Source organism: Panthera pardus, unplaced genomic scaffold, assembly GCF_024362965.1.
Source record: "Panthera pardus isolate Hobbes unplaced genomic scaffold, ASM2436296v1 HiC_scaffold_19, whole genome shotgun sequence".
Classification (NCBI taxonomy): domain Eukaryota; kingdom Metazoa; phylum Chordata; class Mammalia; order Carnivora; family Felidae; genus Panthera; species Panthera pardus.
Window position 1 is genome coordinate 25761326 of NW_026526754.1, and position 27869 is coordinate 25789194.

The 27869-nt window shown below is 58.0% G+C and overlaps 3 protein-coding genes across 14 annotated transcripts in view; 1 reads left to right on the forward strand and 2 right to left on the reverse strand.

The window, feature by feature from the left end:
- Positions 1-395: 395 nt before the first annotated feature.
- VPS9D1 (VPS9 domain containing 1) lies at positions 396-12266 on the reverse strand. 11 transcript variants are annotated; one of them, XM_053906796.1, is made up of 16 exons: positions 12155-12266; positions 10160-10235; positions 8493-8582; positions 8232-8394; positions 6788-6899; positions 6651-6713; positions 6265-6317; positions 6073-6160; positions 5772-5857; positions 4918-5435; positions 3751-3880; positions 3317-3525; positions 2936-3032; positions 1932-2054; positions 1446-1550; positions 396-1211 (listed from the first exon to the last, which is right to left on the reverse strand). In XM_053906796.1, exons 3-16 carry the CDS (start codon positions 8548-8550, stop codon positions 1118-1120), a joined length of 1899 nt encoding a protein of 632 aa, XP_053762771.1. In that variant the 5' UTR covers positions 8551-8582; positions 10160-10235; positions 12155-12266; the 3' UTR covers positions 396-1117. The 11 variants fall into 11 exon arrangements, 9 of the variants coding, with proteins under 9 accessions (XP_053762771.1, XP_053762770.1, XP_053762766.1 ...); XM_053906795.1 differs by having other exon boundaries at positions 8493-8585; XM_053906791.1 differs by lacking the exon at positions 12155-12266 and adding an exon at positions 11531-11747.
- ZNF276 (zinc finger protein 276) lies at positions 11777-27312 on the forward strand. The gene is made up of 12 exons (XM_019412895.2): positions 11777-11882; positions 12051-12572; positions 16652-16955; positions 17298-17344; positions 17440-17886; positions 19098-19176; positions 20414-20497; positions 23747-23857; positions 23940-24015; positions 24282-24399; positions 26541-26640; positions 26721-27312. Exons 1-12 carry the CDS (start codon positions 11873-11875, stop codon positions 26965-26967), a joined length of 2145 nt encoding a protein of 714 aa, XP_019268440.2. The 5' UTR covers positions 11777-11872; the 3' UTR covers positions 26968-27312.
- FANCA (FA complementation group A) overlaps positions 27261-27869 on the reverse strand; it is a 61486-nt gene continuing 60877 nt past the window's right edge. The window contains exons 42-43 of one of the 2 annotated variants that reach the window (XM_019412887.2): positions 27656-27748; positions 27261-27448 (exon numbers count right to left, since the gene is read on the reverse strand). In XM_019412887.2, coding sequence (XP_019268432.2) covers positions 27341-27448; positions 27656-27748 — 201 coding nt within the window. In that variant the 3' untranslated portion in view covers positions 27261-27340. Of the gene's footprint in view, positions 27749-27869 lie in introns of both variants that reach the window. The other variant, XM_053906788.1, reaches the window with a different exon arrangement.

Sequence of the window (27869 nt, forward strand, 5' to 3'; positions counted from 1 at the left end):
AAGCATCTGGGCTGGGCTCCCTGCTTTCTCTTCTTCAGAGGTGACACCTGTCACAACTCAGGGCACCCCTGTGCATTTCCCACCTGTAGAATGAAGAGGTTTTCCTGACAGCCCTTCAGGCCAAGAGGTCCGGCCCCAGGTCCTGTCCAGTGATGATGTCTGACTCTGCCCTGCCCGGCCCCCTAGGCCCTGCAGAGCGTGTCCTGTCCTAGAGGGTGCAGCCCTAGGGGGATCCCTCTTCTGCTCCCCCCTCCCCCCGCCCAGGGTCTGGGGTGGTAGAGCTCAGTGGGCTCTGTGACAGTCTGGCTCTTGCTGGTCAGCAGGGAAGGTGGTCGCCCTGCTTGGGCCTCCACACGACCAGTGGGAGGTATCAGTGAGAGAGACAGATGCAGAGAGAGACATCAGTGACCTCTTTATTTCTGGCCGTGTCAGTGGCTGCCCGGGGCATGTAACAGAGCGGACGCTGCGCTGCAGGCAGGCGCTGACCCTCGGCTTCACGCTGACCCAGAAAGGGACGTGCGGGGCGGGAATCAGCCAGAGGCCCCAGGATGTCCAATGCCTACTGCCGAGGGAGGGCACAGCTCAGAGGCCCCAGACGCGGGTGGGCACCCTGGGGAGGCCTGGGCTACAGAGGAGAGGGGAGTGCTCAATGCCCCGTAAGTAAACAGTATAGCTTCAGACCACCTGGGCTCCAGGCCTTGGAGGCAGGGGATGGGGACGGCTCTCTCCTTGACCCCAACAAGAAACTGGCACCGGAAGCTGGCTGTCACAGGAGAGGGGAAGGGAGAGAAACCAGACCTGCCCTCTGCCAGGCCTACGGCTCCCTCCCTACCCTTGAGTGGCCGGGTCTGTGAGGGTGCACAGGCCCCAGGGGAGTCCACAGCTCTGGTTTCCCTGCACAAAGTCAGGGTGAGGAAAGAGAAGGGCCTGGCTCCCAGGAGCTGATTCAGCTCAGATCTATCCTCTGAAGAGCACAGGGGCCTCCTCAAGGCCCTGGGGCAGACGTCCGGTCAGGGCACGAGTGAGAGCGGCAGAGCCCCGCCACAGCCGGCCTGCTGCCACCCCCCCCACCCGGAGCAGGTGACTTCTGGTGGTCCTCCGCAGATCCTGTCTTGATCTACTTGCCCAGGGCACCCCGGGGCAGCAGCTCCACGTAGCTCAGGGCGCTCTGTAGTGACGTCAGGCAGTAACCCTCCTCTCCGATCAGGTACCTGCGTGGAGACAGGCACGGGTAGCACCTGTTACCTGCAGGGGATGCAAAGAAGCCCCCAGCGCCTTGGACGGGGTGTCTGCCCTCGTGGGGCAGGACCTGGACACTAAGGTCGCACAGGGGTCTGTCATGGAGGCTGGGCTGGAGGACACACGCTGCTCGAGGGACGGACCCCCAGCCTGGGAACAGGTGCCCAGTGCCCTGTGCTGGCCCGACTCCAGCTGGGGGCTCCTACCCCTCATGGATGAACTCCTCCAGGGCTGCGCATTCTGACACCAGCTGGGGGAGACCGCTTCTCAGCACCACGAAGGACAAGATGGGCAGCAGGTCGTCGGCACCGCTGTTGGGTAGAGGCACGGCTGGCCGGTAGGCTCCGGGGGCCACGATGGCTGCTCAGTCCCCATAACCCTGCAGCCCCCAGCTCGGCCTCCGGACTGGTCCTGGGCTTGCCGGCTGCTCTCCCTGCACCCCTCCTGCCCGCCTGCGTGGGGGAGTTGGGAGCAGACTCAGGTCAGCGGCACCGGCAGCCACTACAAGCGGCAACGCCGTCCCCGAATGGGGACCCTGTGCTGCAGAGCCCACGGCTGGGTCAGCAGAGGCCCCCACAGCGGAGGTATCGGGTAGCCCCAACCTCACAGGCTCGCCCTGCAAGCCTGCCCACACCTGGGGAACAGGCTAATGGAGGGGATGGCCCACGTCCCAGGCAGCCTGCTTACTACACCTGGGATCGGAGCCAGGCGCGGCGATCCTCCGGAAGAGGCATCTAAGGGAGCTGAAAAGGTGCCAAGGGAGGCCCTGCGGGACGCACAACACCCGGGCCCAAGGGGCCCACGGGCGGCAGTCTCTGGGAAGAGCATGAGAGCAGCCTGTGGCTTGAGTGTGACCCCCAGCCAGGAAGGCCTCACACACCATGAGCTCTGGCTTGCGGCCCCGCCTCCACCACCCTGGGCACCACCCTCCTGCAGAAACGCGGACAAACTACAACATGGCCCTCACTGGCTCCTCAGACGCTCAGAGGAGACAGGTGACATGGGGCTGTAGCCGGACTCAGAAGCGCTGAGTCCTACAACTGTTTTGCCGACAGCTACTTCTGCAGCAGCCGCGTGGTAAACTGGCGAAGGGGGGCTCCCCCACCCCGACCCAGAAGCTGAGGTCTTGTACCCGGCCCTGGGGTTGGTGGGGCTGCTGGTCCCAGGTGGGTCCAGGTGAGACTGAGACAGGACCAGGCGTCAGAGCCCCAGGTAGAGAAAACGCCTGCCCTGCCTCCGGACGGTGGGGACATAGATGATGCAGGAGCCCCAGGTCTGGGGGCTCAGCACAGGGAGCAAGCTCTTCATGGAGGCTGGAGCTGCCTCCCCAAAGCGTGCAACTGAGGGACTGAGCCCGTGTTCCTGTGACAAACAATGCTAAATTGCACTAGGTTAGCCAGGCGGTCCCTGACCCCTAAGTAACCTGCCCAGAGAGGCAGGAATGCATCACCCATGGGGGCTGCAGCCCCAAGCCCTCGGTGGGAATGGACACTCTCCTGGATAAGCCCTGCGAAGCGCACTGTAGCCCCAAGGGTGCTGCGGCCCAGGGGGGGCCAGACACCAGGTGGGAAGCTGTGGTCCCGGTGCTCGGGGCAGGATGGGAGGGTTCTCTCTCCCCCCAGGCCTCTGCAGGCAGCCCCTCACTTGCTCACTGCCCCCCCGCCCCCACCCCGGGCTGTGGGCTTTTGGGACTCACATGGCTGCGGCACCAAGCTGGGGTCTGGCCTCAGACGCAGCCTCCTGGGCCCGGCAGTAACCCTCGGCACAGGCACAGATAACCCGCAGGACCCGCACTGTGGCCCAAAAGCGAGGCTTCAGGAGAGGGCCGAGGGGAGCCAGTCCCAGAACAACCCCCTGGCACCGGCCCCTCCCGGCACGAGTGGAGCTGGCAGAACTGGGAAGCTCCCGCCCGAAGATACTGCTCTCACACCGCTTCCGTCCTGTGAGACACACCCCCATTTTGACAGGAATAAGGTCTGCACTTCAGAGGCACACAGAGACCCCAGGTCACCCTCTGGGAAGGGACCTTATCCGACTACGTTCCCCCTCCTGTCCTCCCAAACTGCAGCCCCCTCACCGATGCACTCCAGCTTCTTCTGGGGGCAGCTCTCCAGAACCAGCAACCCCAGCTCCTGGGCTGCAGCACAGTAGGGGAAGGCGCCGGCTCCTGTGGCCTCCAGGCCCCGGGGCAGGAGCTTCGTGGGAACGCCTATGGCCGTTGGGGGCGCGTTCCTGTAGAGCTCCATGCTCCTGCTCAGGGCGGCCTCCCGGAGGCGGTGCACGCTCCTGGGGCAGAGAGAGGCCAGGCTCAGCGGCCCAGGGGGCTCTGCCCCACGGACAGAAGCGGCGCTAGGGAAAGCTTGCCGTGCCCAGAGTCACAGGTTCTTGCAAAGCAGAAACATCTGAGGATGGCCTCAGAGTAAAGCACCAGCTGGAAGCACGGTCAAAAGTGTGCCTCAGGGATCAACGAGCGGGGAAGGCCCCTGTGGGGGCCTGAAACTGGGATCATACCTGTAGAGTGCCAGCAGCAAGGGCCACAGTGGGGAGAAGAAAGGCTCCTCGATGCAGGCCAGGCATCGGTCCTTGGAGGCGGCCGCATTCAGGCCTTCGAAAGCCAGGAGAGTCAGCGAAAGCAGCCTGTCTGCCGGGAGCAGAGCCGGCACAATGGCACTGTGGGGACAGCCAGGCCCTCCGGCCCCAGGCTGGCAGCCCCTGGAGATCATCCTCAGCCAGCCCGGGGTGCCCAAGTGGGCCCCACACCTGCCATCCCCTCTCCCACCCTCCTAGAGCCAGCCGCAGTGTGGGCAGAGCCGCAGGGTTCCGGCTCAGTGGAGAGCGCTCTGCCTGAACCTCCCTCCACTCCCCTCACCCCCCCCCCCCCAACTTCTGTGTCCATGGGGCCTGGGGTCAGAGCACTTAGGAGCTCACAGACTCATGCCCAGCTCCCCCGAGGAACTAAGACGACAGGCTGAGAAAAAGCAAAGGACAGCCTCTTTCTGAAGGGGTTGCACCCCAAACTGTGGGAACCTGGAGGAATTTTAGAGGCATATTTAAAGACAAGACCTGAGGCCCCGGGAGATGGGAGGCCCATCCAGGGTCCCTGCTGGAGCTTTGGGCCCTGTCGGGCCTGCCTCACTGACCTCTGGAGAACCCTGAAAGCCTTCCTCCTTGGGAGTCCCCAGCCACCCTAGGCACCCAACCCTTAGAGAATCCACACACTATTCTCAAAAATGGAAAAGGCTGCAGGGACGAGCCCGTGGTCACCACCGCCAGGCTGCACACACCCAATGGTCCTTGGTTCGGAATCACCAGAGCCCAGCCCTATGGGCCAGCCAGGACCACCTGGCAGCCAGAGGCTCTGAGAGCAGGCCCTTCCTCAAACAGGAGGCTGGAACGAAGCAGCCCGGTGGGAAGACAACCGGGGACTGGGGAGACCTCGGCCAGTGGCCAGCCGGCCCAGCTGCTCTCACAGCGGGGTGCGTTCCTGTCTGCTCCGCCAGGATTTGCCCCAGAGAAGGGCAGACGCAGAGGGCTCTGCAGATCTGGATGGCCTCCGCCACCCAGAGGAAGGCCTGTCCTTCCCGGGGCCTGTCCTGGGCCTGTGGAAAGCTTTGTGCTGCGTGTGTCGGAGCAGCCCCCTCCCCCGCACGCCCGTCCCGCGGGCACGCCGGCCCTCACCGATGGCGTTGTGTATGTCCTTGACGGTACTCTTCAGCTGCTCGGACAACGGCTCCGTCTTCACCCCCGAGGCCTGGGGCTCAGGCGGCCTCCCACGCCCCCGGCCCCACCCCTCAGAAGCGGCCAAGAAGTGTTCGAGGTCTTCGAAGGAGCTGTGTCTGCTCTGCACGCCCGGCGGGGTGTGTGCCAGCGGGGAGGCAGGCCCGGCGGGGCCGCCGTCCGCCCCTCCCCCGGGGGGGCCGGCGTGCGGCGGGGGCGTGGGGGGGCTGCCGTGGGCGCCGTCCGGGGGCCGAGGGGCGGGGCCCGGCTCCGCGGGGGAGAGCACGCAGTAGAGGCTCTGCGAGGGCCGGAGCCGCCAGCTCCCGGGAGCCCGCAGCCCGTCGGCGTCTGGGGACAAGGCGCAGCAGCCGGGGGCGGAAGCGGCGCCCGCGGCGCCCCTGCTCACGACGGGGTACAGCGCCCGGTACACCGCACACTGGAGCTTCTTCAGGAGCTGCGAGATGGGGTGGTCGGGAACGCTGCGCGGAGGAAGAGGCGCGGGGCTGTGGCGCGGGGCCCGGCCCCGCTGGACGGGTTTTGGCGGAGCAACCCTTGAATTGTTTCCTCGGGAGCGAATGTGGCAGATAAAGTCTGACCCGAGTCCCCCTGGCAGCTAAAAGACCAGCAGGGTGGCTGGATGGGGGGCGTCTGCAAGCCCAGCCCCGCCGAGGGGGCCTGAGCGTGGCGCGTTCGGCCACCCCCGCCCGCCTCCTTCACCCCTTCCCTTTCTGATCTTTTTGGCCGCTGTCAGGGCCAACCAGGGGGCCGGGGGTGGGGGTGGGGGTGGGGTGGGGTGTGGGGGGAGGCCCTGGTACCTGAGCAGGTGGGAGACCAGGCTGGTCACCAGCGACAGGTCCCCCGGGCTCTTCTTGAGCTGGGCTCTCCAGTGCTTCGGCCAGTCCTGCAGGGCAGGAGTCTCTGGAGGGCATGGCGGGGTCCCCACAACCTTCCCTGCCAAGGCCGCACCCCAGGCCAGCGCCACACTGTCCGTGTCCTCCCTGGGGCGTAGGGAAGGCCCACGCCAACAGGCCTCAGGACCCCCCCCCCCAATAGCAACCTGTGACAACCCCACCCCCTGTGACAACCCCACCCCCGTGCCCAGCGGCGGGGACTCACGTGGTCTTGCTCGTACTCGAGGATGGCGGCATAGAGGGCCCGCTGCTCCCGCTCCTCCGGGGTCAGGGCCACCTGACTGCAGAACCTCCTGGGGAGGAAGACAGGGGCTGGGGGCCTCCGAGCTGGGTGGGCAGGGGAGGGAGCCCCCAGCAGCCCACTCAGCAGCCCCGAGACCTGTGGGAGGAGACGCACCTGTCGGCCGCCTCCTGGAGCCGCAGCCGCCGCTCCTCCCTCTTCCTCTGCAGCTGTGCCGGCAGGGTCAAGGCTGTGTCTGTCCTGAGGACCCCCATCGGGAGGTGAGGCCGGGTGGGGCGGGGCGGGGCAGCGGGGCCTGAGGGCGGGTGCTCACTCAGGGAAGGGAGCAAGCCCTAGCTGACCTGAAGGATGGGGAGGAGCCCGTGGGTGCTGAGAGGAACAGAACGCCCGCCCGTGTGAAGGCCAGGAAGGCAGGAGCCGCCCCTCCAGGGCAGTCTCTCTGAGGCTGGAAGAGTTCTGTCCCACACTCCGACCCTGGCACCTTCACTTCCCCCCTCCCCGCCTCCTTCAGCCAGGACACCAGGGAAGGACAGAAAGGATACGGTCTCCTCCCGGGCTTTGGCGATCACAAGGTTCTCCATCACCTGCCGCTGCAGGGACAGGGTCTAGGAAGGGAAGGAGAAAATAAAGCTTGTTCCTCTTCCACCGGCAACCCAGACCCTCCCTGGGACCCGCTTACCAGGGAGGTCTTCTGCAGGGCCTGGCTGGGGTCCAGACGGGCCATCCGGGCCTCGTAGGCGGCCTTCAGCTTCTGGTTCTGCAGAGAGGCTTCCTGCAGGGGCGTCAGCTCCCTGCAGACAGAGACGAGCTGCTGTGCTGTCCAGGCCCCAGGAAGCCCTGGAGTGCTCCCCTGACTGCGCTCTGAGACCAGAAGGAGGCGGTGATGGGGGCAGGCAGGAAATGGGAAGGAGGGAGGAGGTGCAGGGTGGGCTGGAGACCTCTGTCCTGCTGAAACCTGGGCCTGCAGTCGCCAGGCCTCCTGCGTTTTCAAGAAAAGCGGCGCACTGCGCTTTCCGCATCCACACGTTGGGCAACAACACGGAACTTTTTAGGGGCATCGTGTGAGCCAAACAGCTAGATAACTTTGCCACCCGTGGGAGAGAGAACCAAAGCCTGCTTATTAGAAATAGCTGCCGAGGGCCAACCTCCATGCCCCCACCCAAACTGCTGGTGTCACATGTCTTCATGCTTCTGTGGTAGGAGAGGGTAAGCTGTGAGGATGCCAACTGGCAAGGGAAAATGTGTCCCGGGGTGGGAGTCCCGTGGGGAGTCCCGCCCCGCGATGGCACATGCAGAAATGAGGTAGCAGTGGCCCCCAAGGCCTGGCAGCAGCAGCGCCAGGAGGAGCCAGCCTTGTTTATCCTCCTGGGGGTTCTTCTGTCTGTGTCTAAGTGAGTTTTATCAGTTCCAGAAGCTTATATACTGTTATCTCTTCAAATAATGCCTCTCTTCCTCTTTCTTTCTTCTCTTTTTCTGGAACTCCAATAATCTTGTGTCAGATCTCCTAGCTCTGTCTCAGATTTCGTCTTCTTTCCTCCCCCTATGAGAGTCATTCTGGATATCTTTTGATCTTTCAACCAATTCGCTCATTCTTTCTTCAACTACGTCTACTCTGTTGGTACAATATTGACCACGTGTGTCTGTGTGCATGTGTGTGTGTTCACTGGAGAATATAATTTGTTATTATTTCCAATTCGTTTTTAAAAACAATTTTGGTATTATATTTTCTGTTTCCTTTCAACGTGGTTCTTTATTTGCTGGGTTATACCCTCTGGCCTTTTGTTCCCTGCAGCTATTTTCAAATTTGCTTTTCACTTTTGTCACTGAGGACAACATGACTGTGTTGTGATGTGTGTCTGGTAACTTCCCCTGAACACTTGGAAGTCTGTGTCTGCTATTACTCCGTAAATTTCTGGTTTCTCTTTGTGCTTGGTTATCTCTCACTGTGCATCATTTGTGCATGCCGAAGATGCTTTTGTCCAAAGGGGATCTGCATCTGTTTTTGCCAAGCGCAAGCGTATTTCCATTCTGGGACCCACTTTAACTGAATTCATTGTGGTTAGCTCACTTTGCCTGGACTTCAAACCCAGGCTCGGCCCACCTTCCGTTTTGCCCCAGCTTACTTCTTAGAACTTTGTGACTCTACCACTTGAAGCTTCTGGAAGATCTCGGGCGGCAGAAAGGGAGAGAGTTTCCCCCCTTCATCTGAGTACACCCGGCGATGTCGGCTGGTCGGTGAGGGGACAGGAGCAGTCGTGGGCATGGCTGGCTTCAGGTGTGTTTTCCCTGCAACACATACATGAGCAAGGGTCAACATGGAATCCGACGTTCCAGAGATGCAGACTTTGGGGGAGATGCCCCAGGAAAACTTGCCAGAGACCCACCGAGTTTGGCAGCTGTTGACTGGGCCCTCTCCAGACACTGCTCGGCCAGCTTCAGCATCTTTGAGGTGTCCGGGGCCACAGTTTCCCCACCTTCTGGGGATAAAGAGAAAAGAGAGCTGGTCACCGTCACCTTTATTATTAAACCGATTCTTGCCGAGACAAAAACAAGGACGAATTCACCCCCTCCTCATCTCTCCCTCCGGGTCGCCACCCCCCTCCTCATCTCCGACCTCTAGGCGATCCCATCTCCTCATTTCTGATCACCTGCTCTGGGCTTACCTCCTGACGCTATGTGGGCGCTGAGCTTGGCCAGCCCAGCAGCTGACTGTCCTGTCATCTCAGCTGGACCATCAGAGCCCTCTCTGTCCCTAACCCGGCCTTTGCTCACCAGGGCCTTTACTTTACTCACAGCCCCTCCTCAGGGTGGGCCTTGCAGTGGATGAGGACCATTTCAGGGACAACTTTATTGCCTGTCTCCTGCCCCCTGGCTGTGCTTGACCTCACCCCTGGCACATCCCTGGGGCTTCTGTCCTGCATTCCCTCTTCTGGGGACCACTCATGTCGGCAGGTGCATGCTGTAGGAGCTGCCACTCAAAACTCTTCCCTGGACCCCACCAGCCTTAGTTTCTGAGCCACTTACTGCCCCCTTTAGAGCCAGCCCCTCAGCACACTCCATTTTAGCCACCTGACTCCCACTGAGACCACCCTCTCTCATGCCCTCCCGTCAAGCCCTTCTCTGAGGCCTCCCCAACCTCTCCAGGTGTCTCTCTTCCAGAACATCCCCCTGGGCGTACTACTGTGTCTTCCCCCCAGTCCCCAACCTTGGGAGTGCCCAGAGCTCTGCTAAGCTCACTGGCTCTCTGGGGCAGCTCTGATTCTGGTGACTCTGACCTCTCCCTAACCACTGTGCTCCTGTATCGTCAGGGTGCTCAGTGCCTCAAACAGAAGGTGCTCACGATGCAGCTCTCTACTGTGCCCACACAAGTCTGCTCCCGCCCATCCCCACAGCACCTCCTGTACCTCACTGTTGGCCTCCAGCGGCTCACTGTTCCCTCCAGGGGCTCACTGTCTCCACCCCCTGCCTCACCAACCAGCGACTCACCCAGCAAATCTGTGAGGTCCACCTTGAAATTGAAAGCACGACCCCAGGCCCTTCACTCCTTCCATCCCCAAGTGGTGCCACCACTGCTGTCCTCACTGTGGGAGCCTCCTGGAGGCTCTGCCTCCATGCTGGCCTCTCCCACAAAGCCTCTACGAGCTTCCTTACCCCGGAACAACACAGCTCCACGCAAGGCTATGCCTGCCCCCACGGAACCTCCTCTTCCCTGTACTCAGCCCCCACTCTCATCTCAGAGTCTTTACACATCCCTCTGCTGGGGGCGTTGCCCCCGGGCCCTGATCTTTACGCAGCTCACTCCTTCCTGGGCTGGGGCTCAGTGTCCAATCTCTGGTTATCCCCATCCCGTTTACATCCTCTTACAACACCCATCCCCGCCTGCTCCCACAACACACCATGACAGCTCATGCTTGCCGAGTGCTCACCAGTTCACCTTCTGCTAATGACCAATGGGCAGGACACAGGACAACCCCAGGCTTAAGACCCACCAAGAGCTAAGCAGTCCATAATTTGTTCCGCGTGGGAGAAGCAGTGAGGCTGAGATCTGTACCTTTGGTGGTCTCCACTTCTTCCAACAGCACCTGGGAGATATAGTGGATGCTCCTCAGGTATTCCGTATATGCCTCCTGTGCCCAGGGAAGAGAAATGGCAGGGGTCAGGCCAGTAGTGGCCAACAATTCCGTCATGCCTGTTTGTGCCCTCGTGGGAAACATAGAAACAGTGGTGCTTGCTGATCTCCTGAGATTCACCTGAGGCACCTAACCCGAGGCAGTTAGCTGGTAATTCCTCCGGGTCTAATCAGTAATGTTCTGCACTGTATCTGTACCGATAGTATCCCTCTTCTCTAGACTCGAAGGGAAAACATGCCCAGCTGGGCACCCATCCCTCCTCTCACTGCCTTTCTCTCCAGCACGGGAAGAAAAGAGATTCTCTTTCAGTGGGCCAGGCGAAGTAGTTGACAGCAGTTGCTGTCATTTGTCACTCTGTGCAATGAGTTTCCTTCCTGTGCAACTCAGGGCCTATTTATTCAGTGGCTTAAAAGAATAAAAAATCCTCAGAGGTAAATGAGGGAGTGCTGTTGCTGATCTTGAAATCACTTTCTGGCTTAGCTTCTGGGAAATCCCCTTCCCGAATCCCTGAATAAGTACTCCGCGGGCACACAGCAATCTGCAACACTAGAATACTGCCAGTTTCAAGGGTGTGACCAGGTTCAGGGCACGGGCATTTGGAAGCACCACATGATGTTTTTTGCATCCCAGTTCTCAAATTAACTATCTATAAATCTACACCTCAGGATAAAATGGATTCCAGATAGGATTTTTGACTTGTGGGGGCACCTGCTGTCCTAGAAAACTGACTTGGGGAAAGCAGCAGATTGAGGGACCCGGATGCTTTTCCTGGACATAGGCAGCTTCCTCCCCTCCTTGGACAGTCCAGTGTGGCTCAGCCTGCTTTTCCACTTGGCTGCCACCTTTCGGAATAACACACCCACCCATTCTCAGTAACAAGCCATACTACCCTGCGCAGACGCATCACGAATGAGCCCTTTCAGGGTTCCGTCCCTTTGGGGAATCTGATTAAATCTACAGTGTCTTCTCAGAAAAATACACATTACACATGGGATTTCTTGCCAGATATATTTTGGAGGGCTGCTTCAACCCTCTTGAATCCCCTTTACAGATAAAACCTTGGCTCTAATTCCTACTCTGCGACGACGGGAAAACACGGCGGGAGAGGACTGGGAGCTGTCCAAGGTCACAGGCAGACACCCGAGCCCAGCGCCCCGGGAAACGCCGGAGGGGTCCTGGACGGCACCCACCCCCGGGCCCCGCCCTCGCTCACGCCCACCGGGCAGGCTGCAGGTAGGGGGTGCCTGGAACCGCCGCAGCGACCGCCCCCGCCTCGTTTTGGGTCGCCTCACCCGGGGCCGGTTGCCGGTATCCAGCTCGATGGCCCCGTTGGCCAGCTTCATGGCACACTGCAGCGGCTTCACCGCGCCGTCCCCGGCCGCAGCGGCCATGGCGCCGGGCAGGGGAGGCTGTGGCGGCGGCGGCGGCGGCGGCGGCGGCGGCTGAGGGCGGGACGGGCGGCCCAGAGCCCGGAACGCAGCCTGCGCGGGAGCCGGCACCGCCCGAGCCCTGGACCGCAGGAAGGGGCGGGGCCGGCGCGGCAGCACTTCCGGCGGCCCCAGCCCCAGCACACCTCCCCCAGAGCTCCCGTTGCTGAAGGGGCGGCGGCGGTCTTAAGTAGCCTCGCGAAGTAGATGCGAGCGCGTAAGTGCAACAGTCGGCACCCACATCCCACGTTTGTGACATGCCAAACGTCTGGGCCTTGCCGCGTCGCCCCTCGCTGCCTTCACTGCGCCCCTGCCCCCCTCTCCCCCTCTCCTCGCCCTTCCCTTCGCGCCCCGCCCACCCCTTCTTGCTCCGCCCCGTTTCCAGGGAGCCGAACGGGGCCCAACGGCGCCGAACGGCGGAGTCGAGCGGAAACGAGCGAGCGCCGTCCAGCTGAGCTGACGCGAGGCTCTGGGCCGAGCGGGACGTACCCCGGCCTAGCGGCCCAACCAACAGAGCGGGGCCGAGCTGAGCCGAGTGGAGCCGAGCTGGGTCGAATAGGGTCGAGTGGAGCCGAGCGGGGCCGAGCCGGGCCGAGCCGAGCCGAGCCGTGCCCAGCGGGACTTAGCGGGGCGGAGCGCCGGGCCCGGGCGGTAGCCGCGGCCGCCGCCATGAAGCGGGACCGGCTCGGTCGCTTCCTGTCTCCTGGGACGGCGGGGCAGCGCGGGGGCTCCGGCGGCGGCGGCGGCGGCGGCGGCGGCGGCGCCTGTGGCAGCGGCCGGACCCGTGGCCGCCCGGCCCGCAGCGGGCCGAGCGTGGACGAGGCTGCGGCCCTGGTGGCGGCTCGGCTGGGCTGGGGCCTGGCGCGGGCCCGCGGGGACACGGGCGAGGACGGCGCCGACGAGGCAGGTGGGTCCGGCCGGGCGCACGGGGGCGGGTCGCGGGTGGGCGGGCGGAGCCGGGGGTCCCCGGGACCGCGGCGTCTCCCCGGGGAGCACGTCCCCCCGGGGCGTCTTCTCCCCCTCGGCGTCCCTGGGCCCCTCTGCCGACGAGGCCTCCCCACGGGGAAGGGGTGAGAGCGGCCTCTGCCTGGCGTCCGGGGTGACGTTTCGCAAGGCCGCTGACCCTTCCGTGCCCACTCTCGGCTTATTAAGTAATTATTGCTTAAGTTTTGCAGTCCGACCGGCCAGAGTCAGTCTGGTTTTGCCGCGTGCTCTGTAGCCTTGAGGTAGATGCTTAACGTCTCTGAGCCTGTTTCGTCTTCCTTAAAACAGAACTGAGTGGATCAAGTGCGAGAGGCCCTCGCCTGGCAGGTGGTATCTGCGAGAACGTGCACACTGCTTTCGTGTGGTGGATTGCGTCCTCTCTCGCTGAATCCCCCTGGGGGTGGGGGTGGGGGTGGCTTCGTCTACACTCGCTGACAGGCTCAGGGGGTAGATCCCGGAGGAGGCTTCTTCGGGGCTGGTCTCCGGAGCAGGGTTTGAGGAGGAAGAAAGTTTCTCGCTTCTTTTTTGAAGCTCTGTAGCTGTGAAGGCATTTGGTAAAAAAGTTTTGTGTGTATATTTTTAAGTTTATTTGTTTATTTTGTGAGAGAGAGCGAGAGCGCACAAGCAGGGGAGGAGCAGAGAGGACGAGAGACAGAATCCCACGCAGACTTCACATCATCGGCACAGAGCCTGTTTCGGGGCTCGAACTCAGGAACCCTGAGGTTGTGCCCTGAGCAGAGCTCAAGAGTGCGACGTTTAACCGACGGAGCCGCCCAGGTGCCCTGTGTCTTTTCTTGGTTTTAATTAATTTATTTTTTGAGAGAGACAGAGACAGAGCACCGGTGGGGAGGGGCAGAGAGGAGGAGACATAATTCGAAGCAGGCTCCAGGCTCCGAGCTGTCAGCACAGAGCCCGACACGGGGCTCGAACCCACGGACTAGCGAGATTGTGACCTGAGCGCCCCCAACAGCGCTCTCAACAGCGCAGTATCATTAACTGTAGTCACCACTGCTGTACCATATGCATCGCCAAGATTGACTTATTTTAGGACTGGAAATTTGTACCTTTTTTTTTTTAAATGTTTATCTTAGGGAGAGAGAGAGACAGATTGAGCGAGCAGGGTAGGGGCAGAGAGAGGGGGAGACACAGAATGCAAAGCAGGCTCCAGCTCCGAGCTGTCAGCACAGAGCCCGACGCGGGGCTCGAACCACGGACCGCGAGATCGTGACCCGAGCCGAAGTCGGATGCTTACCCGACTGAGCCGCTCGGGCGCCCTGGAAATTTGTACCTTTTGACCATTTTCCTCCATCGTCTGCATCCCATCCGCACCCTCCCCATCACCCACCTCAGGCTATCACCAGTCTGCTCTCTGTGAGTTTGGGTTTTTTTGGGTTTTTTTTAGGATTACACCTCTAAGTGAAATTGTATGGTATTTATCTTTTCCTGTGTGACTTCTTTCACTTAACATAGTACCTTCAGGGTCCATCCGTGTTGTCCCAAATGGCAGGATTTTCTTCTTTCTTATGGCCTGAGTAACATTCCATTGTGTGTGTGTGTGTGTGTGTGTATACACACACACCCGCTTTTTTAAATCTGTTTCTCAGTCAGTGCACACTTAGATTGTTCCCGCACCTTGGCTGTTGTAAATAATGCTGCTGTGAAAACGGAGCGCACCTACCTTTTGAGCTCGTGTTTTCATTTCCTTTGGATAAATACCCAGAGGTGGGATTGTTGGTTCAAATGGATGGTTTTATTAATTTTTTTGAGGAACTTCCATACCGTTTTTCCATAGAGGCTGCACCAGCTTATGGTCCCACCAGCAGTGCCCGAAGGTTGCCTTTTCTCCACATCCCCACGACACTCGTCCTTTCTTGTCTTTTTGGTAACAGCCATCCTGAGAGGCGTGAAGTGACAGCTCATTGTGGTTTTGGTTTGCATCTGCCTGACGAGCAGTGGTGCTGAGCGCTCGGCCGCACACCTGTGCTCGTCCGCGTGCTGGTTGGCCGGCTGTATGTGCGTCTTCTCTGCAAGAATGACTGTACGTCTGCTGCCTGGTTTTTAATTGGATTGTGTTTTTGCTTTGGAGCTGTGTCAGTTCTTTTTGTTTTAGGTATTAGTTCCTTAGATACGATAGGCAGATATTTTCTCAGGTTTCAGTATTTCTCAGGTTTCCCTGTTTTCAGTAGGTTGTCTTTTCATCTTGTTGATGGTTTTCTTTGCAGTGCAGAAGCTTTCTAGTTTGATGTAGTCCCACTTGTTTATTTTTTTTGCTTTCATTGATTTTGTTTTCGGTGTCCAATCCAAAAAATGATCCCCAAGACCGATGAGGAGTTTACTGCCTGTGTTTTCTTCTGGGAGTTTTACGGTTTTCGGTCTCACATTTAGGTCTTTAATCCATTTTGAGTTTATTTTTGTTTGTGGTTTAAGTAATGGGGATCAAGTTTCATTCTTTTGCATGTGCGTGTCTAGTTTTCACAACACCCATTTTTTAGAGAGAATGTCATTTCCCCATTATATATTCTTGATTCCTTTGTTGTAAATTAATTGACCACACATACGTATGAGTTTATTTCTGGACTGTCTTTTCTGTTCCGTCAACCTATGTGTCTTTTTTTTTTTATGCTCGTTCTCTACTGTTTTGATTACTGTGGTTTTGTAATATAGTTTGAAATCAAGAATTATGATGCTTCCAGCTTTGTTCTTTTTCCTCAAGATTACTTTGGCAATTTGGCATCTTTTGTGGTTTCATATAAATTTTAAGATTGTTGTGTTTCTGGGAAACCGTCACTGGAATTTTGATCAAGATTGCATTGAATGTGCAGATGGCTTTGGGTAGCGTGAACATTTTAGCAGTATTAATTCTCCTAATCCACGAGCACGGAATACTCATTTATTCACGTCTTCACTGTTTTTTCACCAGTGTCTTACGCTTTTCAGCATAAGGTTTTTCACCTCCTTGGTTAAATTCATTCCTAGGTATTTTATTCCTTTTGATGCAGTTGTAAATGAGACTTTCCTTAATTTGTTTTTCTGATAGTTCATTATTGATTTTGTATCCTGCAACTTCATTGAATTTGTTTATTCTCAGAATCTTTTGGTGACATCTTTAGGGTTTTCCGTATATATTACCATATTATCTACAAACAGAGACAGTTTTTTTTTCCTTTTTTACCTATTTGGATATTTCTTATTTTTCTTGGTTCATTGCTCTGGCTAGGACTTCTGACACTGTGTTGAATAAAAATGGTGAGAGTGAGCACCCTTATCTTGTTCCTCATCTGAGAGGAGAGCTCTCACCTGTGAGTGTGATGTTACCCGTGGGCTTGTTATCTGTGGCCTTTATTATGTTGAGGTACATTGTCTCTATACCCAGTTCAGAATTTTAATCATGAATGGGCGTTGCGTTTTGTCAGACACTTTTTCTGCATCTATTGAGATGCTCATGATTTTAATCCTTCATTTTGTTACTGTGTCACGTTGGTTGATACGTGGATGTCGGACCATCCTTGCGCCCCTGGAATAAGTCCCACTGGATCATGTCATGTGAGCCTTTTAAAGTATTGTTGCGTTTGGTTGGCTCATGTTTTGCTGAGGATTTTTGCAGCCGTATTCATCAGGGATCTTGGCTTGTAATTTTCTCTTCTTGGGGTGTCTTTGTCCGGTTTTGTTATTAGAGTAATTGTGGCCTTGTTCTAGACGCACTTAGAATTATCTGGAAGGTGTTCCGGACCAGAAGACCCTCCATTGACCGTATCTCCCAGAAGGCCGTGTGTTCAGCTGGGAGCCCAGAGCCCAGAGCCCTGCCTTTGGCTCACACGTGGGCTTGTGTTTCTGGGGTGCGTCTGGGGAAGCGCCGTGGGGGGTTCTTCCCCCTCAAGGACTGGGAGGATCCTGGGCCTCACCTCCCCAGGCCACGTTGCTGTCTTCCGAGGAGCACGTGTCTTCCGGTGCTCTGTGCAGCCAGCAGCCCTGCCTGACTCAGTGTCTTCTGTGCTTGCCCAGGAACAGGCCGGGCTCTTGCCATGGGGCACTGTCGCCTCTGCCACGGGAAGTTCTCCTCACGGAGTCTCCGCAGCATTTCTGGCAGGGCACCTGGGGACAGCGCAGACAGACCACCCCCAGGGGAGCGTGTTTTCATCAGGGACTTCCAGCACCTGCTGGGGGTGGCTGTCCACCAGGACCCAGCTCTGTCTCAGTTTGTCTGCAAGAACTGCCACGCCCAGTTCTACCAGTGCCACGGCCTCCTCAAGTCCTTCCTGCAGAGAGTCAACGTCTCCCCGGCGGGCCACCGGAAGACTTGCACAAAGTAGGCATCCCCTCCTCCTTTCATTTGGTGGGCATTCAGGGGCCAGGCACCCTGTGTGCTGGGGCTGGTCTAGGCACAGTGACTGCCGGGGAACCTCTGCAGCGGGGAGCCGGTCCTGCTTAGGGCAGCAGACACGGGTGACCACCAGCGTGGCCGGTGTGAGGGAGACGGACAGACGTGCTTGGGGGAGGTAGGGCTACAGAGGGCCACGGGTGTAAGGACACAGCCTCTGGAAGTAGAAGGTCAGACTGCATGTGGGAGAGGCGGCCCGTGACAGGAGTCTGGTGAACCCGCCTCTTGTTCGCGGCCAGCCCCGCTCACGGCCACGCTGATGCTTTACAGGGTCGGTGCCCAGCCCCCGCCAGGGGCAGAGGAGGGAGCGTGTCTGGGTGAGTGTGCCCTCCGCGTGTGGTCTGTGGGTTAGGCTCGAGGTGGGCTGGGTGCTGACCGGCCATGGGTGTGGCGTCTCTGTGCCTTTCTTCAGTGGACCTGATCACTTCGAGCCCCCAGGGCCTGCGCGACTTGGTGGCCTGGGTCCACGGACACGCAGCCAGCTGCGGGGCCCTGCCTAGCCTCCAGAGGACACTGTCCTCCGAGTACTGCGGTGTTATCCGAGCCGTGTGGGGCTGTGACCAAGGCCACGACTATACCATGGACGCCGACTCCAGCTGCGGGGCTCTTTTGCTGGACAGTGCGCTGGCAGTCAAATGGACATGGGACAAGGAGATGGCCCCGTGGCTCACCCAGCATCGGGGGTCCAACCCTACCGGGGCTGCCCCTCAGAGCTCCCAGGGCAGAGCGACCACAACTCCAGCCGAGACCGAGAGCCTGCCCGGCGTGGACGCGGCCCCGCCTCCTTCAGATGTCAACCCTGTAGGGCCTGGCCTGTGCCCCCCACCTCAGCCAAGCTTTCCCCCAAGTGGGGCCCCAGGTAGGAGCTCCTCTGGGCTACTGGCTCAGGATTCCTCGTCTGGAGGCAGGCAGGCCCGCAGTGGGGGGCGGGTGTCTGTATTGTTATGGGCAGCGGTCATGGTGTTGCATGCGGAGGCCCCGGGGGGAAGTGATGAGGAGCCGACCTGAGGGACAGGGGGAGGGCCCGGGGACCCTCTTCCAGCAGTTTTTGTAAAGGCGTGCTCATCTGCCGTCTGGTCTTCCTCTCTAAGCCCGCTCGGGGCCAGGGGACCAAAGGAGGGAGAAGAAGGGGGTCCTTGTTGTGGGACGTGGGGGAGGACGGCAGCTGGGACCTCTGAGGCTCTTTCGGGCCAGCTGCGGGTCATTCCCTGGGTCTCCGCCGGCGTCCTAGTGACATCCCGGTGGGACTTGCGTAGATGGGCTCCTCTGCCAAGTGGCCAAGAGGGAACACAGGGCCATTGTGTGGGACCCGGCCCCACGGTGCTGTGGTGTGGGGGCAGCTGCTCACGGACTTTGCGTTCAGGTGGCGGAGTTGGCTCCCCCTCCCGCTTCCCTCAGCCTCTGTTTGTGCAGTCGCCTACGTTGAGCGCTGGGCTGCTCCTGTGGTCCAGCTCTTGGTGGCACTTTAAAACGCAGCTGCCCAGATGGTTGAGAGAGAGAGAGAGAGGAAGAGAGAGAAAAAGAGAGAGAGAGAGAGGAGATAATCTTAAGCAGGCTGCACGCTCAGTGCTCAGCCCAACTCAGGGCTCCATCCCATGACCCTGGGATCGTGACGTGAGCCGAAATCAGGAGTCGGACTTTCGACCGACTGAGCCACCCAGGCGCCCCAGAACTGCTTGGCCTTTTAAACTGCGTGCATGCAGTACGATATTAATGGTTTGATATTAATGTTTCTTTAATGTTTTGGGACACCCACAAAGTGTGAGTCGTCCCTGCCTGACACAGCTGGATCCGAACCTCTGGGAAGGGCTGGGCTTGCTGACGTGAACCGTTGGCTCGGGTTTCTGATGCCTGGTGCTGTCCGTGCCTGTGCTAGACATGGGGGTGGCCTGTTGGGCTGTGCAGGGACCTTCTGGGGGGCGGAACTGGGAGGCGGGTGGGATTTAAGCCTGGAGGACCCCAGGCTCCCCACAGGGAAGGCTCTGTTGTCCGATGGGCACACGCCTCCTTGCTGGGGAGCACTGCCTGCACTGTGTGTTGGTAATGGGAGCCTTGTTCTTTGTTTCTCAGGGCGGTTGGGTGAGAAGCAGGTTCCGTCTTCAACCTCGGATGATCGGGTAAAAGACGAGTTCAGTGACCTTTCTGAGGGGTGAGAGAAGAGTGGGTTTAAATAGCCTAACATTCCTCCTTGGAAAATCAAACTCCGCCAACCCGTGTGCTCTCTGCCTGTGTCCGGGCCGGGGCCCTCTCCCTCTCTCAGTTGGAAGGAGAGGAATGGCCGAGGGTGCTTCCAGGCTTCTTGTTCCTGACGGGGGCCTCCTAGACCTGACGTATCTAGAAGGGGAGCACGACCAGGGTGGTGTGGAAGTTAGAGCCCTACGGTTGCCCCTTCGCTGCTGCTGCCTTGTCTCCTTCAAGGCCGTGGTTTTGTGCCAGCCAAAGACGTTACTAAAATGGGAAGTTGGTCTCTGGCCTTTTGTCATGACGGGATCGTGACTTGGGGCAGAGGCTCTGTAAGGAGGACGAGCCGCTGCTGGGGACTGTTCGCTGCTGGGACCGCCTCCTGCTTGTCAGCTGAGAACCACTCATGGTGGCTGCCACACACTGGCCGGCCTTCACCCCCTTTCCACGCTGCCACGTAATCTGTGGCTGGAACGCAGGTGCACCCTCGTCCAAACAGGGAGAAGGACAGCACGATTTGTGGCACGACTCCCGTGGGGTGTCTGTCGATGGTGAACAAGATGCTGGAAGAACCCAAGCGGGTTTGCTAGAAACACCCCCGGGACCAGGAGTGGTCGCAGGCTGTCCTAGAGGCCGCCAACCAGCCTCGAGTCTCCTGCAGATGAGTGGTGGCCTGTGGGGGAAGGCCGTGCCCTGCCAGGCTTCGTTCCGTCTGCTGCCCTGCAGAGACTGTGCAGTTACTCACAGTCGAGGGTAAAGGTCGTGGGTACGCAGATATTTTTCTTCTGGTCTTTGTGACTTTGCAAGGTGGCCAGCTGACATCTGACCTGTCAGCTGGATGGGTGCTCCCAGTTAGGGGGAGTAGGTGCCTCATAATCTAAACGTCCACTTCTGGAGAAGCCCACCTCCTTGAGGTCTTCCTGTGCTGCCTGGGGCCCCAGAGAGAGACTCTACAAGTTCAGGGTCCTGGTGTGAAGGGAGTGTGGCTTCTGGGGGATTGTCGGCTTGCGGGACTTCGGTGACCCTGGCCTGCCCTTTCTGTTAGGAGATGTGATCAGAGATTTGGGGATTTTAGGTTTCTTCAGACCTTTTCAGGAGAGCTAAAACACGGAGTATGGAGATTTGGTGGTGTTTGCAGACAGGAAGTGTCACTGGAGCGGTCACGCACCCCAGGCCTTTGCTGAAGGTGCTCTCTTCTTCCCTAGAGACATCCTGAGTGAAGATGAAAATGACAAGAAGCAAAGTACCCAGTCGTCAGATGAATCCTTTGAACCTTACCCAGAAAAGAAGTAAGGAGGACAGTCCTGCCGCGTGTCCTTGGGGTCTGGGAGGGGCGTCACTGGGAGCCTAGAAACCTACGTCTGCCTGGTAGGGTCACCGGGTGGGAGTAGTGGGGGCAGGGGACGGAGGCTCATCCTTCCCGGCCTGCCCTCGCTCAGCACGTTTTCTGCTGCTCTTTGGCCTGACCCCCTTAGCCCGTTGAGTGTGGCTTCTGGGGGGTGGGGGAGGCTTTCCTCGTTCAGTGCTAGGACCCGGTCTCAGTGGCACGTGACAGTGGCAGGAGGCCCGTGGCTGTGACTCAGCCTCATTCGGGGAGCTCCTGCCTTCCTCTCTGCCAGCCCTAACCCTCGGTCACACCACACTAGTGTCTCCCGTCGGCCACGGATTTCCTGCAGTAACCTCCACCCTGCAGTTCTTTCTGCTTCTGTGCCAAGCAAGGCCCTCAGAGGCTCGGGCCCCAGCCCTGCAGTTGCTCTCAGATCTGCCTCTGGCACTGATTTCTGTGCCACCTCCTTGGAGAGTTGCTTCTGTGGCCTTGTCTCGACCTTCCCTTTTCCGAGATTTGTGTTTTCTCTCTGGATGTAGCATCCTGGTAGGGAAGACTGATGTTTACTTGGGCCACTTTTCTCCCAACCTCATGCCCAGGAACACCCAGAACGCCTGCGCATAATTGCTGCCCCACCTGAGCGTTAGGAGCATTTCACAGTAGAATAAAAACACGAGCGTGCAACAGTATCACCCAGGAGGATGCAGCCCAGAAACAGAAGCCAGCCTGACTTTCCTTCTCCTTTGGGCTCTGACGTGGCTGTGGAAAGAGAAACCGAAGCCAGGCTCTGCAGGAGGTGGGGCCAGCTGGAGTGGGCTGACCACAGCTCCGAGCCAGCACACTCAGGCCTGATGGCCACGTTGTCCCTTAGGTGCTACAGTGTGAGTCACAACTGGAAACCTGGGACAGGGCCTCTGAGCCTCCCTGGTGCACAGGACTTTGTTTCAGCAGACACACCTGTCTGGGTCCATAGCTGGGGCAGATAAGAAGGGACTTAGGATGTGTTAATTAGGGCCCCGCGGCTCCGGTGAGAAGTGAGAGTCAGGAGCCCGAGTGACCGAGGGGGAGGAAAGGGGGAGCAAGGAGCAGGGTCCTCCAGTGTCTCCAAGGGCTTCAGCCCATACCCGTCAAGGATGCACTTGGGAACCCACGGGCTCTCTGAAGCCGCCTGCTCTCAACAGACGTGTGATCTAGCGTGGGAGGGGAATGGTGACTCCCTGGTCAGTGTGTGGCTCTGACAGGGTGCCTGAGCCGCACAAAAGAGGGTGGAGGCCAATGGGGAGGGGACGCACAGCAAAGCCTCAAAGAACGGTTGTTAGACAAGGAGAAGAGGAGAAGCCTGTAAGGTCATCAGAGAGTTTCTTTTTGTTTATTTAAAAAATTCTTAATGTTTATTCATCTTTGAGAGAGAGAGACAGAGCATGAGCGGGAGAGGGGCAGAGAGAGAGGGGGACACAGAATCCCAAGCAGGCTCCAGGCTCCGAGCTGTCAGCACAGAGCCCGACGCGGGGCCTGAACCCACAAACCACAGGATCGTGACCTGAGCCAGTCGGAGCACTTAGCTGAGCCACCCAGGTGCCCCTGTATTGCTTTGTCTTTGATGTCACATTTAAGAAACTGTTGTCACATCAAAGGTAGCGTTTTCTTCTCAGAGTTTGAGCGTTTTAGCTCTTATGTGTAGGTCTTTGGTCCATTAGGTCATGTATGTTGGAAAGGAAGGGCCCACCTGCATTCTTTGGCCTGTGGACATCCAGTTTTCCCAGCACCGTATGTTGAAGAGACTGTCCTTTCCCCATTGAGTGGTCTTGGCACCCTTGTCAAAAATCACTTCGTTTTTCTTGCGATGGTCTATACTTGGTCTCTCAGTTCTGTTCAGTTAGTCTTTATGTCTGTTTTTCCGTGCCAGAACCACACGGTTTTGATTACTGTAGCTTTGTAATCTTGGAATTAGGGAGTTTGAGTCCTCCCGCTTTGTTTTTCAGGATTATTAAGCTATTCCGTATCCCTTAAAATTCCGTGTGAAACAGAATAGCTTTTTCTGTTTCTGCAAAAAACACCACTGGGTCTTGATAGGGATCAAGTCTGTAGATTGCTTGGGAAGTAATGCCATCCTAACAATATTAAATCCTGCAGTCCAGAAACGCGGGGTGTTTTTGCACTTACTTAGGTCTTAATTTCCTTCAGCAGTGTGTTGCGGTTTTTAGCATACAGGCTTTCACCTTCTTGGTTAAGTTTGTCCCTCAGTACAGTATTTTCTTCTTTTTGATGGGGTTGCAAATGAGTTATTTAAAAACTTCCCATTTTGTTCACTGTTAACGTGTAGAGGTAGAACGAGTTTTTGTGTGTTGATTTTGTGCCCTGCCACTTTGCTGAATTTGTTTATTTTTGCGTGTGTGGATTCTTCAGGGTTTTCTACATACAAGATCATATCGTTTGTGCATAGGGGTAATCTTCTAATAGCAGTGGTGAAAACGGGCACCTTTACTTGGTCCTGAGGGCAAGGCTTTGAATCTTCCACCGTTGAGGATGACGTTAGCTCTACACTTGCCATATAACGCCCTTCAAGTTCCCCGTTGTTCTCGACAGTTTTCCTTAAATGCCAGGATCGAACAAGGGGGAAGAAAAAGTGTGCATGTCCCTTTAAATCGTCACTAGACCCCACAGGGGATTAGTTGCTGGGCCTGAACTGGTCCCTCAGGGACCTGCCAGACTGACTGGGAGGTCCTCACTGCCCGCTCATAGCTCTGTCCCCAAGACCACACTGCTCCCTCTGAGCCCCCGCCTGGTTCCTGGAGCTGTGCGCTTCCCAGCGGGTTCCAGAGTGTCGGTTCTGATGTTTTTCTAGCCTAGTGGTCGTTTTGATGGGGGGACTGACCCCTAAAGCTTCTCCACTTCACTGTTTAGCATGACGTCTCCAAATAACGTTTGGTTCTGACGTTTCAGGAGTGAAGTTTGTCCTGAAAACCCCCTCATGTAGCTAGCGTGGTCCCCGTCCCCACACCTCGGCTTCCCGAGGTGGCAGTACGGAGTCTGGGACTTTGCTGGGGGTTGTTCCCGCCCTGGCGCCCAGGGGTCGGTCCGAAGGCCACCAGTGAGCACGGAGACGCGAGCAGGTTGCCGTGGGAGCCTGGCAGGAGCCCCACCTCTCCCGTTTGAGGAGGGAGAAGCGTCTCGGAGTCTGATGAGGTCTCTTTTTCTTTTCCCCTCACAGGGTCTCTGGTAAAAAGAGCGAAAGCAAAGAAGCCAAGAAGGCTGAAGAACCAAAAATGCGCAAGAAACCGGGCCCCAAGCCGGGCTGGAAGAACAAGCTTCGCTGTGAGAGGTGAGGGCCTGGGGTGGGGGGTAAGGGGTCGGGGGGAGGTCGCCTGTCGAGGCGGCAACTCCACGTGTGCCGTGCTCTGCAGGGAGGAGCTGCCCACCATCTACAAGTGCCCTTACCAGGGCTGCACGGCCGTGTACCGCGGGGCCGACGGCATGAAGGTGAGGAGGGGCGGCGCCCTGGGCGCGGGGCGGCCTTTGTAGCTGACCCGGAGGACTGGACGTCTGCGTGGAGCCCGGTGTAGACTTGTAGCCGAGGGCTCACGCGGGCCGGGGCCCAGGGGAGCCCTCCGCTCTTGGGAAAAGCACCCGCCTCTCGTCGCGTGAGGAGTGGTTGCATCTCTTCCTCTGAGGGGGCCGCGCAGGACCCGTGGGAGGGGGTGACCGTCCCGGCCGGGGCGCTCAGGGCCCTGCTGTCGCCCCTGCAGAAGCACATAAAGGAGCACCACGAGGAGGTCCGGGAGAGGCCGTGCCCCCACCCCGGCTGTAACAAGGTGTTCATGATCGATCGCTACCTGCAGCGCCACGTGAAGCTGATCCACACAGGTACGGGCCCTGCTCTGGCACACGCTCACCTCCGCCGGCCCGTGGGCCGGCCGCCCTTCCCAGAGGCCTGGGGCCGTGTCTGGCCGCCTCGTGGGTCGGGCAGAAGCGGCTGGAACCGGCAGTGAGGAAACCCCAGTGCCTTTTCTGCACGTGACGACCCCGGGCTCCCGCGCGTCCGTCACGGTTTGATTCCCCTCCAGTTTTAACGACGTGACCCACACCCCCAGGTCTTAGAAAACCCAGAGCTACACGTGTGCCGGATTCTGACCACTGCTGCTCCTCACAGAGCCGCTCTCCTGAGTTGGCAGCACCCCCTTTAAAAGACGGACACCTGGGTCAGTCGGGCACCCAATCCTCGATTTTAGCTTGGGGCGATCCCTGTGTCGCGAAGCTTGCTTGGGCTTCTCTCCCCCTCTGCCTCCTCATGCTCTTGCTTGCTCTCAAAAATAAAAAACAAGTCTATTAAGGAAGAAAAGGAAGATTGATGCACTGAATCTGTGTTTAAAAAATTTTTTTTTTTTTTAACGTTTATTTATTTTTGAGACCGAGAGAGACAGAGCATGAACAGGGGAGGGTCAGAGAGAGGGAGACACAGAATCTGAAACAGGCTCCAGGCTCTGAGCTGTCAGCACAGAGCCTGACGTGGGGCTTGAACTCACTGACCGCGAGATCGTGACCTGAGCCGAAGTCGGCTGCTTAACCGACTGAGCCACCCAGGCGCCCCCTGAATCTGTATTTGTCCCTAAACTGTAATTGTACACATAACTTAACGGTAGGGGCACCTGACCTGGGCGTTTCAGTCGGTTGAGTGTCTGACTCCATTTTGGCTCAGGCCATGACCTCATGGTTCATGGGATCAAGCCCTGCATCAGACTCTGAGCTAACAGCATGAAGACTGCTTGGGCTTCTCTCTCTCCCTCTCTCAAAAGTAAGGAAATTATTCTTAATGTTTATTTTTGAGAGAGGGCAAGCGAGCATGATCGGGGGAGGGTCAGAGAGAGAGGGAGAGACAGAATCTGAAGCAGGCTCTGGGCTGTCAGCAGAGCCCAAGATGGGGCTCGAACCCACGAACCATGAGATCACGACCTGAGCCGAAGTTGGATGCTTAACCGACTGAGCCACCCAGGTGCCCCAGAACTTAAAAAAAAAAATTTACTGTAAGAAGTTATTCTGGTTTACTTTTTTCACTGAGCCCATTTTATGGTTGGGTCGTATTTGTTGGTTTCACAGTGAACCATTTTCCTGTGTTTTTTGTTCTAAGCCTTGTTGGACATTCCCTTAAATTGGGTCTTCAGGCTGCTGGTCTCAGTCGAGACCCCAGTGATCACAACCATTAGCAGTTTTCCCGAAACACCCAAGAGGAGAGCCTGAGCTGTAAAGGTGGATCGTACCTAGCACAGGACAAGCCCGTGTGGGAAGCTGTGTCAGGTGCTTGTAGATGACTGAGCAGGTGCGATTGGAAATGGCAGTGAGGCAGAAGCTCGTGGCCACCACCCCAGGTGCATGTCCAGGAGGAGAAGGGACTGTTCAGTTTTTGTCCAAGAGCCTAAGTAACTGATCTCCAAAGTAGACATCCCCTCCCCCACCAAGGGCCCAGTATGGTTTGTAGAGTTCGTAGAGTGGCAGTCGTCTGTGAAGCTTTGTAGACTGGGCTTCCTCGAGGAACTTCTGCTCAGCGGATCTAGTCTCTCTTGAGGAAAACAGGCTTCAAATGGACCCATCTCATGAAGAGGAAGTCCCAGCGAGATGACATTTTCAAGCAATTTGGAGGGCTCTGTTATTAATAAGAAACTTTGTATTAGAAATGTTTTTCATTGGGGCGCCTGGGTGGCCCAGTCGATTAGGCATCTGACGATTTCCGCTCGGGTCATGGTCTCACGGTTCAGGAGTTGGAGCCCCAGGAGTTGGAGCCCCGTGTCGGGCTCTGCACAGACACTGCGTGGAGCCTGCTTGGGATTCTCTCTCCCCTCTCTCAGATTTGAAAAACTTTTTAAATCTCTGAATAACGTTGGATTTGCACAGGCCCCTTGCTTGGGCCTTGAGTGTAAGGAAAACACCACGTTGGGCCACCAGGCTCCCGGGGAGGGCTGGGCATTTTCGTGCCCGCGTTCATGCCATCTCTGGTCCTCTCTGGTCCCCAGAGGTGCGGAACTATATCTGTGATGAGTGTGGCCAGACCTTCAAGCAGCGGAAACACCTTCTCGTCCACCAGATGCGCCACTCAGGAGCCAAGCCTCTGCAGTAAGTGTGGGGATGGGCACACCTCCGCATGGCCATACTTCTGGCACCCACGCCCTTGCTCACCTGGCCCTGTCCCCCAGGTGTGAAGTCTGTGGGTTCCAGTGCCGGCAGCGGGCATCCTTGAAGTACCACATGACTAAACACAAGGCTGAGACCGAGCTGGATTTTGCCTGTGACCAGTGTGGCCGGCGGTTCGAGAAGGCCCACAACCTCAATGTGCACATGTCCATGGTCCACCCTCTGACGCAGACCCAGGACAAGGCCCCGCCCCTGGAGCCACCGTGCGGGACTACGGAGGGCCAGGCTGTGAAGCCTGAGCCCACCTGAACTCGGGCGGGTAAATGGGGTTTAGACGGTTTCAATAGTTCTTTCATTTGAGACCTGATGGCACAGCTTCGCCCGCTGCCCTGGAGCCCCCATGCCGTGTCCCCTCACCTGTGTGTCAGGAGGGCGCTGGACAGCAGTACGGTGAAGGGGGGCTCACCGTGCAACTCCCGTAGCCTTTCCAGCGTCCGCTCTGGGACCGGCATTTACCCACGCAACTGACCTTGGGGCCAGATGGATTTTAAATCATTGATTCCTATTCCCCACTAAAGCAATCAAGGAGATTTGTAATCCACTTTCTAGTGCAAGAGCTCCGTGTTATGCTCGTAATAAATTATTTACAAAGGAGCCGGGCTGTGCGCCGCGCAGGGTCCAGTCAGAAGAGCCGGGGCTCCCGGTAGAGGTCAGCATCCGGCCCGGCCTGCTGTCTGCTCAGGAGGGCGGCCCTCACGTCCGGGTCACAGTCCGCACTGGTGGCCAGCAGCTGCAAGAAACCGACTGTGCTCAGCCGAGTGCAGCCCCCAGACACCCGGGGCCTGGGGACAGGGAAGCTGGCAACCACAGCCCGGCAGGTAAGTGGCCATAGTGCAAGTGCCACACCCCCGGGTTGTCCTCTCAATGGAAGCGCTGTATCTACAGCACTCTCGTTTGCTCCTCGACACACACACCAGAGTGAGCGTCTGCGTGTTACCTCGGCCACGTTTGAGAAGCTCTCTTTTGGGCATCTAGGTATTGACCGCAGCAGAAAACGACGAGCTTCTGTTATCAAGCCGACAGGGTCACCCTGAAGAGAGGACAGGTAAAGCCACAGGTCAGGGGATCCCGTGATGAGTCAGGATGCCCCCATCTGCTCACCGTGCCAGTAGGGGCTGGGCCGTCACAGGCCTCAAGCCCCGGAGAGCTGG